The sequence below is a fragment of the Perca flavescens genome, chromosome 8 (assembly GCF_004354835.1).
Source record: "Perca flavescens isolate YP-PL-M2 chromosome 8, PFLA_1.0, whole genome shotgun sequence".
In the NCBI taxonomy this organism is placed as follows: domain Eukaryota; kingdom Metazoa; phylum Chordata; class Actinopteri; order Perciformes; family Percidae; genus Perca; species Perca flavescens.
This window is the reverse complement of record NC_041338.1, coordinates 30,537,278-30,555,761: the sequence shown is the minus strand read 5'-3', so window position 1 is coordinate 30,555,761 and position 18,484 is coordinate 30,537,278. Positions and strand designations below refer to the sequence as shown.

Genomic DNA, 18,484 nt, shown 5'->3' with positions numbered 1-18,484 from the left:
GCATTTCAACAATATCCATATGTGTGCAGACCTCTGAAATGACAGGCCGGCAACACCTCACCATTTTAACCATCACATTTTAACAATTTACTTTTCCAGCTCCCAGAGAAAAAAAAAAAAAAAAAACTCCCGAAAGAAAACCAAACCCGGTCCACAGCTGACCTATCACTGTTCAAAGTTTGATGGACTCCATCTGAGTTGATTAGAAACTGCCGCAGGGAAAAATGAAAGACAGCAGCCAAAATTATTTTTCTTATGACCACAATTTTCATTCTTTGGTGGCTCAAGTGGTGCTGGGCTATCTGTCTAAAAGTGCTTTCATAGCTCAACACAATATGCAGAATTGTCCTGACCAATTTTGGGGTGGTGTGAATGTCTCTTGAAATAGCCCAGAAATGATGAGGAAGCATATTACTTTTTAAAATAACTTGTGCCTCGGCCAAAAATCCGAGAGGGAGAAGTGAGAGCGGGGAAAAGAAATAAAGCCTGGAATGGAGTGAGAGAGGCGATAACATCATGTTGATTGGAATCAGATTTTCTGTGACAAACCGAGGAGGACTCTTGACTCAAGGGAAGTGGGAGAAATTTATCACTGACGCTTAAAAAGCCAAGTTTCCAGCTCGACTTATTTTTGACAAGCGGTGTGTCAAAATGAGGGATACTGAGCCTAATGACTGCGAAAATCTCAGGGTCTACTTTTTAGAACGTCGAACTGAAACTTCTCTTTAAAAGAAATTTACACTTTTTTTTTTTACCCACTTAATGTTGTGTTGGTGTACAGAACTTCACTTCATTTATTTTTTAATCCATTTGATGCGAGACAAAAAATAAACAACATATCCAATAGTTCTTTTTGTTATATGGAACATTATGATGACCTGAAAACAGGATTACTTTTAAAGATGAAACCATTAGTGCAACAATCCTGATGATAATAATAATAATAATAATAATAATAATAATAATAATAATAATAATGATAATAATAATAATATTAATAATAATAATAATAATACATTTTTGATTAAAATCCATTGCTTAAGGAGCCATATTTTAAAAGCGTGGTTAAAAAGAGGTTTATTCCTCAACGCAGAAGGTCCATGTTTTGAGTCCGACCTGTGACAATTTCCTGAATGTCCCCCCTCCCCCCCCCCCTCCCTTTTCCCCTTTCATATCTATCTGTCCAATCCATTAAAGGAGGAAATGCCCAAAAAATAATCTTAAAACCTTGAACAATCTTGATATTTGCTGATTTTCTGTAATAGTAAATTAAATGATTTTGGTCTGAGAAAACAAACAATTTCAAGATATGACTTGAAATTGGAAATTGTGATGGGCTTTTTTTTTAAAATTATCTGCCAGTTTATATATCAAACAATCCATCATCAATTCATCAGTTCATTGTTATATAATGTGCTAATAAAAACAATCATTCATTGCATCCTTTTTTATCAGAAGTGGCACAGTAAAAGTTTTGTCCATACAATTTTTGACCATTAATTTGCATCATACAAATCTCACTAAGGTTTTAAAAATGTTTCTCATCACATCTGGAAAAACCAGATGATATATTAATTATGTGTAACTGGCTTTGGAAAATGTCCAAAACTGCAATAATCATCAATTCAGTCTGATGCCTTTTACATATTTTCCTTCTTTTTTTTATTCTCTTTTTTATGAATTGGAAATAAATGCCATTTTATCCTTTTGTACCACTTCCCTATCAAGTGGTAATTGCTTGGAATAATCAAACTACATTGAATTCACACTATACAAATGAATAGTCAAAACCAAGGAAACCAGTCTGCACTGAAGGAAGCTGTGTGGCATCGACAAAGCCTGGCCAGTAGCCAAAGCTCTGCGACGTGAAGCTGCCGCTTTCAAATCTTAATCCCTGGCAAACTGTGCCAAGACGCAGTGGGGTCTTTACGACTCGCCTCCTCCACGGGGATCCCCCGTGATGTCGAGGCTAAAGACTGCGGCTCTGTGATGTCACTCTGCCCACACGTCTCTCATCTCCGTTTTTCTCAATGGCTCCCTGTCACTAACAGTCTCTGCTTAGTGTTAGACTAATGCTCCCTAAATGGAGAGCAGTTATTAATCATAATAGAAACACACTTAATCTCTCCCTCCAACTCAAGACAGAGATTAGAGATGAAAATCTGCCAGCGAGGGGAAAAAGAGCACATCGCTCTTCAAGTATTTCATTCCACCCTTTATTTGATTATCAAATAAAAATGTGATTATATCACTGGGCCACTGAACAGAGGCCTGTCTGGATCTTATTAAGACTTAGCTATTAGTGGTCCTAACCATGAAGATTTACAATAAGGGTGGAGAACAACAGAAATTTATGGAGGCATGGAAATCCGCAAGCCTAAGTGAGCAAAGCCATTAAGGAGGGAACCATTCAATACAGAGGTTTGTCATTCTGACTGAGCAGCGTGCAGCTGGTATGCAGCAGCAGCAGTTATGGGAGCCGCTATAACACAACAACTGGAGGGCACTGAGGTGTGTTTTTACAGTTCTGCTCCGTGGCACAAGCAAAAACATCATTAAAAAAAATCAAAATAATAAGCTGGTGAAACCATACAGCACCTGTGATATTTAATTTAGAACAATCAGCACGACATATTTTCACACGTGTGCAAATGCCACACACGTAACCCAGATTTCTGCACTTTTGAAACACATCCCAGCCCTACAGGAGTATCATGGGCTAGCTGCATGCAGTTAATGAGTCTGTCATTCAGTTAGATGCCTATTCAGTCTCTGTCAGCCAGAATTTGCCCTGCTGAAAACACTGACTTCTGACCCCACTGTGACACGCCTGCAGGGGGCGAGAAGTGTTGTGCTTTTGAAGCTTTAATTGGATCATCAAAAGGCCACATGAGATTTTCATGCTGCCATTCATGCTGCCATTCATTTAAAGACAGCATCACATTGTGTTTTTCAGTGGTACTGCTGTCGCTTTAACAAACCACACACACACGTTCTATGTACCACTTTAACTGCATTACTTTCAATTTTGACCACAATAGAAGCAGATACGATTTTCATCGTTATGGATTACCCAATGCGAAAACTATATAGTCTAAAGTTTAAAAACTACCAGTATGGCCCTTTAATGTTTTTTTTCTTTCTCTTCCACCAGGCATCCAACTTCTTCTGGGGTCTTTGGGCCATCCTGCAATCACGGTTCTCCTCGATTGACTTTGACTTCCAAAGGTTTGTATTTCTGGCAAAGGTGGCTTAAAGGTCCCATGAAGTAGAAAGAAAAAGCCTTTTTCCATGTGGTTACCTTGTGTCCACAGTTGGAGGAGTGTGTCTTGGTGTCACTTTGTATAAACATTGTTCCAGTTTCCTAAAGCTCGGTGGTTTTGACGTTTCGTGAATCGAAACAAAATAGAAACGTTTACAAATCGTTAATCTTAAAATCGACGTACTCTTGAAATTAAGCACCGCCTTCACGTTGACGCCACCTCAGCAACTGTTTAATGTAGAAACACATGAAACCACAAAGAAAAAAATATGACTTCAGTGCAATTGCATGGGACCACCTTACCACTTAACATCATCATACATCACTTAAATACTCACAAATGGAAAAATGTATCCTGCACGTTGAATTCAAGCACTCACTATTTTATTGCAATGTTTAGACAAACAGGAGCTTCATTAGGATTGCCTGACAAATAATTTGTTGGCAGAGAAATTGCAATAAAGGCTTGGGAACTTGAGCCCAGAGTATGGAAATATTTCTTTTTTTTTCCACCAGTGTTTCTAGACTTTGTGTATCTAGAATCTGGCATCAAACAGACGGCACAAGCAAACTTCTTCCTGTAGCAGACAAACTATTTACACGTGAAAGTCTCTGCCTTTCTTCACTCTTAAACCACAAATCATGAAAAGATGGAAGGCTTTGCTTTCACAAAAGAAATCAGAACTAATTTGTTTTATTTTTTAAATGTATTATGATCCACGTAGTTATCTTTAAACAAGTCCAGGAGACATTCCTCACTACCAGCAACCAGACAATAAAGTTCAGGAGGGCGAAATGTTTCCCTTCATCCCCACGCTTTCTTCCCTTCTCTGTGTGCCCCACACCCACCACAGTTGTGATCGTGATCCTAATCACTATTGACATACGGCACCCTCCCCTCTGTGTGGCTTTCCCTGCTCGCTTCTGAGATCAGCGACAGGGCCCCCGCCTCATTTCGATCTGGACCTCGGAGGAAATGTGATCCAGAGGGGTGCCGAGGCACAGAGGCACTATTGTTCCCATGCCGTCGGTCCTCCCTTACATATACGTCTCTCATCCCTGGCTGGGCCACATGCGCCTGCTAGACGTCTGCTCCTCTAAGCCGCCGGCTGAGGTTGTCCTAAAGTGCATGGTGAGGGTCGGGTTACCTTTCTTTAACTGGAGAGTTAGACCTAAATGAGCTCAGAGAGCAACAGTAACAATGGAGAACCAGGTTTGAAGGCATCACTACCCAGCCAACCTCTGTCCCCCAATGCACACACACTGATTCATACGCATACCTATATAGACCTGTATCTTAATTCCCTCTGCCAGCACTGCTTTCAGGATTCTTAGTCATTCATGCAGTAAAGAAAGAAATGATGTGGATGGCAATGGTCAAGTTCATCCTTTCATCTTTTCATTTAAATATACAGACAATGAGCATATACCACAGTCATAATAACCTTATGAGACAGACTGTCCTTGCCATTTGTTTAAATAGCATAAAGCAACCGACATTTACATTCAATAGCAAAGCGTTAAGTAATGTTACCGTGGCTTTGTTATTTTGCTGCGAAAGATCTTGGAGAGGAGGTTGAATTTGATGCCAGTTAACACCAGGATTTGTAACAGCTAACTGACAGTTAGTAAGCTTTTTAGCCTCTCAGAACTTTTTTATCTCCGTCTTCAATATGAAATGGTGTATAATCCCGAGAACAAAATGCCAGGGGTAATAGAAAGAAGAAGCTGTGGGAGCTATTGTGACTGACTAGCATTAGCATGTCACTGCTGGCTAGCATGCTTGTGGTTAGCTCGCCAGCTACAGTAGGGTGACCAAACGTCCTCTTTTGCCCGGACATGTCCACTTGTCCACACCTACTGTCCGGGGCGTCCGGGGGGGGTTTATAAATTCATTAAAATGTCTGGTAGGACTCGCTCGCTGTCACTCTCACTTCTCCCCCGCTCTATATCACCCACTCCCCACACACACACACACACACACACGCCGTCTCGACGCACACACTAGCGCACAAGTATAAACATCAGTCCACTTACAACCATAAAACAAGACTAGTGCAGCTTCACAGTTGAACTGCAAAAAAAATGTCCCACATACCGGACAAATGGGAAGCGGAGTGCACCGTGTGCAAAGCTGGCACATATGTTTCAGTGTCTTTATTATTTATCTTATTACATTGAAAAGGTATTAAGAGATATTTTGTTGAAGCTGGATTTTCTAACACAGAAGAGGTCATATTTAGAACATTATTTCATATTATTTATTTATTTTAAAAGAGAGCTATTATTTTGTTACATGTTGTTACAGATTTTATTTTATTACAGAAGTTATTTTTGCACAATTGAGGCATAATAAAGCATGTTCATTAACCTCTGAGAATCACCACTGTCTGGATTTGTCTCGAGGCCGGGCCGAGTGTCCTCTTTTTTGGAAATCAAAATATGGTCAACCTAAGCTACAGTAGTTCACTAACTAACTTTTTTGCCATTAAAAGGTATTCTCCTTACACGCACAACAAAATATCTGTCTCTTTAGATGCTCAACTTTCTTCACAAGCAAGCCGCTTACTTTGTCCATACACCATTTGGTGCGGGGCAGTTATAATGAGTGTATATTAATGTAGGCTACTTTATTTGTCCCCATGGGGGACATCATTTTTTCATTCACACACTAACATGCACACGCACACATCATCCGTGAAAGATTGATGTTAGGGCTTCTGCAGTTAGCTTAAGGAGGTCAACTGGGCCCTCTCCAGTCCACACTCTGTACCTAGTCTGCCCGGGACTTGAACCGGCTACCCTCTGGTTCCCAAGCCAAGTCCCTATACAGACTGAGCTATGGCAGCCCATTGTCAAAGAGCAGAGTTGGGAGATAATTCTCTGTGGGTTAGTTACTGCAAGACCTTTTTTCACATCAAATGTAGCCAAACGTTAACTTATAGCTTCACCACAGTTTTATTTCCCTTAACTTAAGAGAACACACAACATATTAGCACTAGCATTTATGCTTTTGTAAAGTTCTTTTTGAGGAAAGAGATAGGAAGTTAGAGTTAAACCCTGATTATGTGTGTGTTTCCTCTCACTGTTATCCCCCTGAGCCAAATCTCTGCAGACTTCCCAACGAGTGACAGGCGTCGCCCAGGCCTTGTGCTTTAACCAAGGCCAGATGTAGATGTGACAATAGGGAGCCACAAGGGGAATGCAAACCCGCCCTCCCTCTAACGTCCATATTTACTTTCCTTATATGATTTTATTCATGTGTTGAAAGTGTCTGCGAGTCAGCGGTTGAGATTTGTGGATGTGTTGGCAAGGTGAGCCGTTATTTGACAAAGACATTATTATGAGGAAATGACTGAGGAGGAGGCCCACTGTTTGGAATAGCCTGACTGCAAAATTGAGGGAATTGTGCACAAAAGCACATTGTGAAATGGAATACCTGCTTTGGAGGGAGTTCATTTTCCCATACTTCTGCTAAATAGAAAAACGTCTCAGTTTCATCTCTGATTATGATAAATGTTAAGTGCGCTAGTTTTAGGTGTCGGCCTTATAGGGATGAATGGGATCACCTGTGAAGGTTGCTGTTCTTTTAAATGGGTATACTCAATTATAATTCAACTCATGAAGGGTGTGGGTATGATGGGTAATTAGATTAGCAGAACAAAAGTGCTATGACTAGTGACTTTTTTGTTTCATCTTTTTTGGATAAGCTGACATTGAGTCTCTTTTCACTTTTTAACTTACTGAATATCCATGTAATGACTTTTTTATTTAAAAAGTGGTTTTCAATTATTTATTTTACCCATTTAGTGTAAAGTAGAACTAGTGTCAGTAATGTGAATGAGGGCATTTCATTGATAGTACGGTGCTGTTTAAATGTAAAATGTGTTTTATGGTATTTCTCACAAACTAAGGAGGGAAAACTCTTATAGAGGCATTCTTTTATTCTAAATGCTATGGATCGACAAGAGAGAAACACCTCTAGGAAAAAAACAAAGAGCAGACAACAGAAGTCCAACTCTGACAATAATTAGAAAGCAGTTTTACCCAGAGATACAGGTGGGGAACAGAGCGATGGAACACAAGCAAAAAAAACATGCCATGTGTCTGAGCTATTATTATTATTATTATTATTATTATTATTAGAGAAAACTGATTCGGCATTACTGCATATATTCACTTCCAAATATGAGTCTACAGATTTTTGCCAAAGTCCTGATATGTCAGAGAACTTAGTTTAAGTAGTTTAAATATCTGCAACAAACATTAAATACAGACGAAATATTGTCTGATCACTTCAGAAAAAAAATCCCATATACCCATATATTCTCAGGATCGCCGGTGTTCAGCATGCTGGCCAAAAGACTACATCTGCATATTCCTGTGTAAATAGTGACAACATTTGAATTGACTGTCCTTCCTTTGCCGTACCTGAAGTTGCTGCAGTTTGGCTGTAGATTCCTTCATGCACAACTCGTATTCTTTCGGATGTTTCATACGCAAATGTTTTAACAGCGGCGATGTTGTGTATTGTTTAGGGTCATGGACACTACAAGACAAATCGGCATTGCAAATTGAACACGTAGATCGACTTGAATCGCCTTCTTTTGACTGAAAGAACAACACTTTTTCTGCTCATAAGTTCCATTTTCACTTTCTCACAGCCTACTGCATTAAATGGTCCACCTACGTAAAAACCTTCCCGTAATCAACAGCGGCGTCACTACGTCGACCAGCGTCAACCAGTCAAAAAGCCCAATATTCGGCCAAATCCTGGATTCGGTGCATCCCTAATAAATAATTGCACTGCAGAAGCCTGAAAACTATATCTGACACAAGAGAAGATGTAAAGTTATTGCTTTATTGGATCGAAACGCATATGCTCAAATTCCATTTATTTTGACAAAACCTGGTTTAGTTAAAAGTTAAATGGTGGTTCAGTGTATACTTCCATTCATGTAGGCTACTCCATATACAGTATAATGAAAGAGCTGTTTGCCAGATAATGGACAGAGCTTTACTTGTGTGTCATTCACAGGGTGCTTACAGTATGTGTATGAAAACATTTTGTAAACATCTCTGGCATGACAAAAAGGCCATCCTAAAAAAATTGTGAATTTGCTAATGAGAAACTTTTGTTCCATGCAAGAAGTTAACTTTTCTTTAAAAAAAACCTTTAAAGTGCCCTGGACTAAGGTTGTCATAGAGACAGATAATTCTGCCCGGTGCATTCCATACAGATACTAAAGGGTGCTTTTTGCGTCATATCTGACACTGAGAGCCACTGCCCAAGCTTCCAGCATACATGGTACAACATTAAGAGCTTTATTAAGAGCTTTGTAGAAAAATCTTCTCTGATCAGTTTTTTTCTTTGTTCTCTGCTCTCCTCACAGATATGCAATGGCACGATTCAACTTTTACTTTGAGAAGAAAGACGAATATTTTGGATTGACAATAATCTAGAATCGAAGGATAAAGGACCAAAATCCAAGAAGTGTGACCAAAGTCCTTCTTTGGCAATACATACAGTACCGTGGAAGGCATAGAATTAGCTTAGACACATTGTTTGTTATTTCAGGCTGTAGTATCAGATAATGTGTTTTGCTATCACTGTGATTTTTAAAATATTTGTTTAACCACAGCTAGTATGCCGATAAGCCGTTTTGGCAAATTGAGACGGAGATTGTGCCAGAAACACATTAATTGTTCCCACATTTAGCAGAGTCGCATAAAGCCACAAAAAATGAGGCTGATCATAAAACCCATAAGCGGGTTATTTGCATGCTTATTCAGTGTGTACCACAGCTCTGATGGAAAACAAGTTTCCATTTTGGCTTATTGACTGTACCAAGTATTGCATTATTTTAAATTCTTATCTTTCGTAAGGACTACTGTTGTAAAGGTTTTATATACCTTACAGGATGTTCACGAATCAAACAGTATTCTGCAAATTTCAAAATACATTGCAAATTCATCATTATTTAAGTGCTAAAACAGCGTGTTTAAAGACAGTGAATTAGGTTTGGGGAGCAATATATAAATCATGTCAAATTGGTCCTAATTTTAGTGAAATGCTCAGAGACTCAGACATTTGTTCAAATTACAAAACGGTTTCAGCTTCCAGAAATATTCGCTGTATAAAAGCATCTTTGCTCACTGACTGATGGAAAGTGCTGTTACTACGCTTGTCTTTCATTGCACTTCCAACAGACACTGTTTACAGTGCCATAGCAAGGCAAACACAACGACGGCTTATGGAATAAATAATTGGTAAGTTTGATTTACTTGTGCTACTTAACTATAATACTGACTATTATCAATGCTTTCACAACTAAATTAAACTCAACACATTAACTTACTGAGCTCCAGCTACTTTTTTGTCATTGTAGTTCTCTGAAAAGGTTTCCTTGAAGGACACTGTAATTATGCTGTATATGTATGTGCTTGCACAATTAATTTATTTCTCATTGCTTTTTACACTATAGCCTACAACTATGGAGACATACTGTATCATCTGCCCCCTCTTGGATGCCTGTTGCACGTCATTAACTTTCCAGTGTCCCAAATGTTCACCAAATCAGTGGCCTAATAAGTGTTTAAAATTCAGCCCAGTGTATAATGTAATAATGGACAATGTACAGTATATACAGTGTAATAGTTTTGATTTAATGTATAAAGTCCTACTGAACTAAGAAGAGTTCAAAGGAGGGACCACTACACTGTAAAACACCATGCAGAAATGTGTTACAATATCTTTTTCTTTAATTAAATATATAAGTTGTATTAATTTCAAGCAAATTCCACTTCAGATCTTATTAACATGAGTTGACCCGACCTTAAGTACTTGAGTTGAATGAATGTACTGCCGAGAGTTCAATGAACTCATCAAATTCCATTTCTAAATAAAATCATTAGTATATTTTACTTCCCAGCATGCATTGCTTTATAGTTCAAACTCCCCAGTGTGTGTGTGAGAGACAAAGAAAATGGAAAATTGCTGGTTCTTTACAGTTTTTTTACAATCACTTTGCCACTAATTTCATAACCTTGATATGATTTTTCAAAACTCTAGACACAAAACTCACAACAGTCATCACTTGTAACACAGGCTATCCAATGTTCAAAACATTGGATTGTGCATTCATATCTCTAAAGAAGTCTTGCACTTGCACAATCACTGGTTCAAAAAACTAATATATTGTGAAATACCATTGAAACATTACTTTAGATCACCCACACACAAGCTACCCATAATTTCACTGGGTCATCGTTCGTACAATCATTAAATATTGTAGTACAAAATAGGTGATACATGTTTCATTATGGTACTACAAGTAAATACATCCCTGTAAAAGTACTGCAGTAGTAGAGAGAATACTACAGACCAATGTGGTATAAGTATATATATATATATATATATATATATATATATATATATATATATATATATATATATATATATTTATATATTTATCCAGGTAAGTCGATTGAGAACAAATTCTCATTTGCAACGACAACACACACACACATATATATATATATATATATATATATATATATATATATATATATATATATATATATATCATACCTAGAGATTGTCATGGTTTGATTTCAGTTAGTCTAATAGATGGTTTCATTTGCATATAGAGATGATTTTATGGAAAGTACCCTATGCCAATCTCTAGGTATGGTGAAGGGTATGTGATGATGTGGGGGTATGGTGAAGGGTATGTGATGATGTGGGGGGTATGGTGAAGGGTATGTGATGATGTGGGGGTATGGTGAAGGGTATGTGATGATGTGGGGGTATGGTGAAGGGTATGTTTTTAAGTGGGGGAATGGTGAAGGGTATGTGATGATGTGGGGGTATGGTGAAGGGTATGTGATGATGTGATGGCTATTTTAATTCCAAAGGCCATGGGAACTTCATCAGGATGCATAGTATCCTGGATCCATGAAATAACTGGCCTTTAAAAATAAAAATCTGCCGGCCTTTATGGGAATTTAACATAGGGGTGTACTTATTTATGCCCCCTGTATTTTAAGGAAGAACATTTATTTATTTACGATACATTATTCATTCACAAAGAAAATTGGTGTCCTTAAAGATTGGATTTTTCCTCATTTTTTTAATTAAGGCATTAAGATCAATTTGCAAAAGATGATTTTTGACATGGTTTGGTTTAAAATATTGCTACTAGTTGGTACTGTCTTAAATTACATACGTAAATTAAGTAGATTACGTATGTTACGTAAATTAAGTATTTTACTTTTGGTTTCACACGGGACACACACACCGGTCTTCTGGGGGGAAAGTCCCGTGTTTGTGTTACCCATTCATGGAACCCTGAGGTGCTGCTCATGAACCCCTCGCCAAAACCAGAGGTCAAAAATATGGTTTGTCATTCACTCAAGTGCTCTTCATTTATTTAAAACATAAAAGCTAAATGGACACTGGAACACAACTTTCTTCTACTCTTCTGTAAGGAGTGCTCCTAACATCAGAAACAGGTGTTTTCTATGCTTCAAACATACATAAAAGTAAGATTATAAATCATAAGCAAAACAATATTCAGAGACAGACATGAGCTGTGTAATAAATAGGTTCCACACATGTTAAATTTAACTTTTTACTCTATGATCTGAGGCTAGAAGATAATTTAGGATGAAAAGCTTCTTCTTCTTTGTTCAAAGGTGGCTCAAAGTGATCAAAGTGCTTTCTAATGTGGTAAATGTGGCTAATCCCACCTTGGATCAATAGGTGTGCATATTTACATATGAGGCAGAACTGCTGGGGACAAGTGTGCAAGTGAATTACTGACAGATTAATATAAATGTCACACTTACCGTAGTACTAGAATGACCTTACTGCAACGCAATTTTTTTTGTACCTTTCTAGTGTGTGTAAAACAGAAAAGTGTCAGTAATGTGAATGAGGACATTTCAGGGATAGTGCTGCTTGAGCTGATAGACCTACAAGTACAGCTGAAATGATTGGACGATTAAACACTCGATTGACAGAACTGTTTTGATCATTCCCAGTTTCTAAAATGTGCATTGAGCACTTTGAATTTAAATACTTTAAGTACATTTTCCTGATTATACTTACGTACTTTTACTTAAATAATATTTTCAATGCAGGACTTTTACTTGTAACAGAGTTATTTTTACAGTGTGATATTAGTACTTTAACTTAAGTAAAAGATTTTAATACTTCTTCCACCACTGGTTTATACTCAACAAATTTGCATTACCAAATACATTCTGTAAGAAATTGCCACCTGGATAATGTCCACTGATGACATGTTGCTTCAATGCAAAGTGGTGCAACCTTGCATCACAGTCTCACGGCAGTTCGTGATATGGTCATGTCATTTTTAATCTATTGATTCGTGTACACGGACACGTTTATCTAATTCTTTTTTCATAATGGTCAGCACGTTTTTTAAACTGATGTATTTCAATGGGAAGCATCTTTTGTGATCACAGCACAATTCTTTCTGTCAGTTGTGTTTCGTGATTACAGCACGATTCTTTCTGTCAGTTGGCCATGAAATGAACACGCCAAAGATTCTGTGACGTGGGTGTGACGGTTGGGTTTAGGAAAAGAAGAACGGGACGGTTGGGTTTAGGAAACGTGACACGCGGGACACCATCCCCGGTCTCCTGGGTGAAAGTCCTGTGTTGTTTGACCCATCCACCACCCCAACCAAACTCCCTACGCAAATCTTGAAACAGAATGGCTTGAAACAAGGTAACCAAGGCATTTTTTCCACAAAAAATGTTACAGAGTCCATTGTAGAACTTCAGACATTACCACAAAGTAATGAAATACGTGTGGCAGGGCACTTTTAAAAAATGTGCTGACCATCACGAAAAAAACTAGATAAACTTGTCCGTGTACACAAATCAATAGATTCAATTACGTGACCATTTTACGAACTGCCGTGAGACTGGGTTGAACCTTGTAATACTGCAGTGAAAGTTTGTGGAGACGATGGAGGGGTGGATGGCAGAGCATACAATGCTCATTAGTTCGACTCTCTAATCCTTCAAATCTGCATTGACTTTTCAAAATTAAACCAAGACCACAACCTTTCTCAAAATGTAACCAAATGCTTTGGTTGCCTAGCATGGTGATGTATTTGCCATTACCACAATATTTCCAGAACCTTCACCAAGTGCTTTGAGTTGCCCAAACATAATCATGAAGCCCTTAATCGCGCTTTAGATGCCAGGAGCAGATACTGGAGGAAAAACAAGTGAAAAACATTTAGAGTAAAGTTGAACAATGTCTCTACAGGGTCCAATGTTTTAGTAGCTGTTCTGGAGCTTTTGATCATATGGCATTACCTTAATCAGAATTTTGCTTGTATGCAATTGTATGCTAAAAGTTAGATTTTTACGAACGCCTTACGGACTTCTCATCCATTTTGGCTTCAAAAGTTGAGATTGAATGTTTATTCTTGACTTAAGCAGTTGAATGAGTTATTTATTCATTTAACAGGGACAATGCTTATTAATCAACAGCAAAGCAACGGTAAATGAGCCAGATTTAGCTCAGCAGGCTAATTTTCATCTGTTGTCCCTGGCCAGTTTGAAAATGGCAACATAAAAAAAAGTGCATTAAAATGACAATACAGTCAACATAATCTATGCATCATCATGTTTCCTCCGAAACATATTAGTATTGAACATTATCCATGGAAGAGAAACTGAGAGAACACAATCTGATATTTCACACAGAAAGTGTTTTAAAGAGAAACATTCTGCAGCTTTTTTATGAATATTCCCAAAATATGCCAGGTGAAGAAGTCAATCAAACATGACGGTTGAGTTTGGGAAAAAAATCATGGGTGGGTTTACGTTTCGGTGACACGCGGGAATAACGGGACGGTTGGGTTTAGGAAAAGGGTGTGGGTGGGCTTACGCTTCCATGACACGCGGGAATAACGGGACGGTTAAAAAAGAATGCGACTTTAGGAAACGTGACAAGTGGGACACGAATCACAGTCTCCTGGGTGAATGTCCTGTGTTTGACCCACCGCCACCCCAACCAACCTCCCTACACGGAATATAGGCCTTACATACTACTCGCTAAACCCCATGTAGCTCCCCGGTACGTTATACAAACATGCTGAAGGATGCCTTTTTTATCGCTTCAGATGCTGACAGCCACTGACAGCCACTGTCCAAACGTCCGTATTTTACGAGTTCGGAATGAGAAAGGGTTGGTATATCATTGGAGAGAGCATTAAAGGTTGAGAGGTTAAAACTTTCCAGACCAGTTGGAGCAGAGTAAAGGGGGAAGTGACCAAGTAATCTTAGCTCTACAGAGATTCAAACGTGAAAAACAGAACATGGGTTTAAATTTGAATGTGTTGACATCCTAGATCGTGTTTGCCTCCTACTTGCATGGAATGGAGATACATTCAAGTGTGACACTTTAACAGTTTGAGCTAACATCATTGTTTTAACCCAAGGCTGTTGAGTTTGTCTTGACTTAGTCGCCTGTAGAGCTTCACACCATTTTAAATAGCGATCAATAGGTTCGTGTGTAGTCAATGAAACAAACACATCAGACTGTGCAAAATGGAGGCCACATGCTTGGATATGTCAAGGAGTGCCCTCTTCTGCATAACTGTGTTTCGCATCTTTATCTGCGAGGGAAGCACAAAAGGGAATGTAATTGTAGAAAGGATTATGGTGGGTGAAATGAGGGGAGGGCTCGCAACAATGACGTTCTTCTACCTTCTCATGGTCGCACACAGTTCCACTCATCAAGGCTGCAGCGATGTCTTTGAGTCAAACAATCCAGTTGCTTTCAAAGTGCATTTTTTCGTTAAACATATAATATTTAATTAGCGGACTAATGCACTTAAAAAGACCCAAGGACTTTGCCTCAAAAAGGAAAAAATGGCCTTTTGCCCATTGCCAATCCAAAAAAGAGCTGTAGATTTTTTTTCTTTTACTTATTGTAGTTTAAAAAAAGAAGTATAGGCCTGTATGCAATGTTTAAAAGACATTGAAACTCAAACGCAACTAAAGCATCTCTTTTCAAAGGCTTTTTTTTTCTTCTTCCCCTTTTTTATTCAAATATTGCATTTAGCTTTTTTGTTGAAGGCCTTCCAAGGCTGCTGACCCTTGGAATTCGAATAACACCCCCAATTTATAATTGTCATTAATTTTCATTTGCTACAAACGGTCAAACAATGTCTTCAAGGAAAAGCTTTACACTACGCTTTCAAAACGTTTCTTAGAATATTGAAAACACTTAAAAACACATGCTTTCTATTCTTTCTATCCGTCTTTCTCTATTATATAAATCCTACCACCTTTTCAATTTGTGAGCATCTAAAGACAAATGCCGATGTTCTTCATTCATTTGGATTAATTTGTAATTACCCAGTTCATATTGTCCATATTCTTTAGGGACAACCATTAATGCATTTGGAAATATAAAGTGTATCACTTCATTGGTTCAGTACTTTTAGCTACACTAGCATTACGGCTTAGGAGATATCAAAGTTGGTCTGTCTGTCAGCCTTTGTAGACCTTCATGGTCCCCAGAGGATGATTTTTACTGACTTTTCCTTGCGTGTCATCATGAGGTTAACATTTGTGGTTTTTAATGAAACGTCTCAACAACTATTAGATGGATTGCCATGAAATTTGGTACAGACGTTCATGTTCCCCTTGGGATGAATTGTAATGACTTTGTTGATTGCCTGATTTTTTTTTTTTTGTTTAATCTAGCACCATCATTGCTTTGGTTTCTGACATATACTTGCAAAACTAATGCCATCAGCCCTAGCCGTATTTTGTGTTTATTGTTAATTAGCAAATATAAGCATGCAACATGCTGAGTTGCTAGCATGGCTGTAGGCTTTAGATCTTGTTTCCCAGAAAAGTCCTACCAGAGAATAGATGTCTGGTATAGTATGCATGTGTGTGTTCAATAAACTTTTTTTTTATGTTCACATAAGACTATTTGAGGGAAAGAACATCTTAAATCAAACAAACAAACCACTGCAAAAATGTAATTTATATATATATTTTTTCATAAGAAAATAAATGCCGGTGTGCCTGACCGCAATTAATCCTAACCTTTCAATGAACTTACTCTTGACTTCAGGTAACATTTCAATTATTAAACCTGTATTTTCATGTCAAAGTTCTACGTAACCTGAAAGTCTAAAACAAATGTTCACTCTTCAATTAAATGTGGACAACTTTTTACCTGCAAAATGACTCAAACAGTGCTCATTGTGGAACATGGTCAGCTCAATGAAAGCGCAAGGGTCATTCATTCCCCTATTAAATCAAAAGCATTTGAATGACTAAGCATCGTAAGCTCTTGGCTCAAAGAGGATGGTCATTCTGTGCGCTTTAATGAGTAGTGGAGCCACCATGATCATAAACAGGGTGCTTTGATGCCTCATTGTAAAAGCCTATGCAACACGTCTGAAGGGGGCTCCTCCTTTGTAATAACAATTTATAAGTCTCTTGATCTGAAAGGACTGATCGGTGAGGACAAGAAAAGGAAAAAAGAAAGGAGCTTGTTTCCTACTCTTCAAGGTGGTTCTTAAAAATCAAAAAGTGAATTTGCCGAGAGGGCCCATTCGAGACGAGCCTTTCATGAAGAAAGCGTGTCATTATGCCTCATCATCACCACAGACACCAAACCCACAAGAAAAGAAAGGTGCAGTCAAAGTCTGTGTAATCACTGCTCAGTTCATCACCATGTCAGTTTCTCCCTCACTGAAGAAGAACACTTGGCACGGTAACTGGGCAAGCTGTCAATCTTCACAAATATCCGGTTTAAACTCCCGTGGTGTTGTTGGACCTTCTATGTGCAGAGTACTGTAAGAGCAGAGTTTGAAAGAAGGGTGTTTTCACCTTAAATCTCAGTTTGAGACGTGTTCATACCAACATGAATTTGTGACATCACAACTAGGGGTCCAATGGTCCAATATGCAGCTTATACCAGTGTGATGTGGAAAGTTGAAACCTATAGTGCAAATACACTAAGGATGGACTTTCCATTGAAGTAGGAGACATATTGTGTCTAGCTGATAAAAGTTGGGAATTAAGACTATTTAATTTTTTTCAATGGAGTAAATTGAGAATTAGTCATTCAAATTTAAATTATTTTTTTGTTGTAAAAAACTTTTTTTTTTAATTTAGGCAGAGTATTTGTATATGAAGGCACATCATTGGGACATTGATTAAATTACCACAGAAAACTAGTCTCTCAACTTTTTTTCAGGCGTAGCAAGCACCACCCAGCTCTCATACTCAATGCACACAAATTCTTACAATTCTTAATAAAGCAGGTCCATTTGAGTTTTCTTTCATATTTTTGTGTTGAGTGTTAATCTCTTTACATTTAGCTACTGGTAGTTTTAACAACTGTCAAAATCAAGCAAACTAAATTGTGGATTACATCCGTTTCCTCCTGGGATAAATGAAGTTTGTATATACGTTTATGAGTGTATGTATCAAGTTATGAAACTATGACTGCGCTGTAATGAACTACACTCTCCTTTGTTAAGGTGCTGAAAGCTTTACATACACTGACAAAAATGTGCACACACAGAAACAATCTGTCAACTTGCAAACAGCTAGATGTTCTTTCCTGCAGAAAGGAAAAAAGGAAATGTATATTATGATGACTTATTTAACGAGATTAGCATGGCAACAGCACAAGTATGATTTCAAACAACCCTCCCAACTGAAGGCTATAGCGCACACACAAACGCACACGCACACGCACACGCACACGCACACACACACACATATATATACACACACACACACACACACACAAACACACACACACACACACACACACACACAAAAGAGTGTGTGACAAACTTGCCGGCGCCCCTCGCAGGGTGACGCTACAGTTGATTTGGGAATTACCATTAGATTTATGATGTGGCTGCATATGGCTGAGCCCTCTGTTTCTCTCTCTGAAATGCTGGGATTGGCTGCAGCGAGCACCCGGCGCCGTGGCGTTTACACCCCAGCTCAGTCAGAATGTGTGGCGTTACCTCACACACATACACACACACACGCACACAATGGAACAATAGGCCACATTTACTGTAATGGGCCACCAAAATATAGTGGAATAGCTCGACTTTGGAAACATAAAGCCTTGTGTTGGAAATTATTAGATGCCTGAGAGCACTAGCTAATGGAAATAAAAATTCA

The 18,484-nt window shown here is 38.3% G+C and overlaps 1 protein-coding gene across 1 annotated transcript in view; it reads left to right on the top strand.

Annotated features, from left to right (window-relative positions):
* The window catches only part of zgc:113516 (ethanolamine kinase 1), a 29,119-nt gene extending 19,653 nt beyond the window's left edge, over positions 1-9,466 (top strand). Inside the window, exons 7-8 of the mRNA XM_028585251.1 lie at positions 3,155-3,228; positions 8,656-9,466. Of these exons, the coding sequence (XP_028441052.1) occupies positions 3,155-3,228; positions 8,656-8,725 (144 nt within the window). The 3' untranslated portion in view covers positions 8,726-9,466. The remainder of the gene's footprint in view (positions 1-3,154; positions 3,229-8,655) is intronic.
* The last annotated feature ends 9,018 nt before the right edge of the window (positions 9,467-18,484 follow it).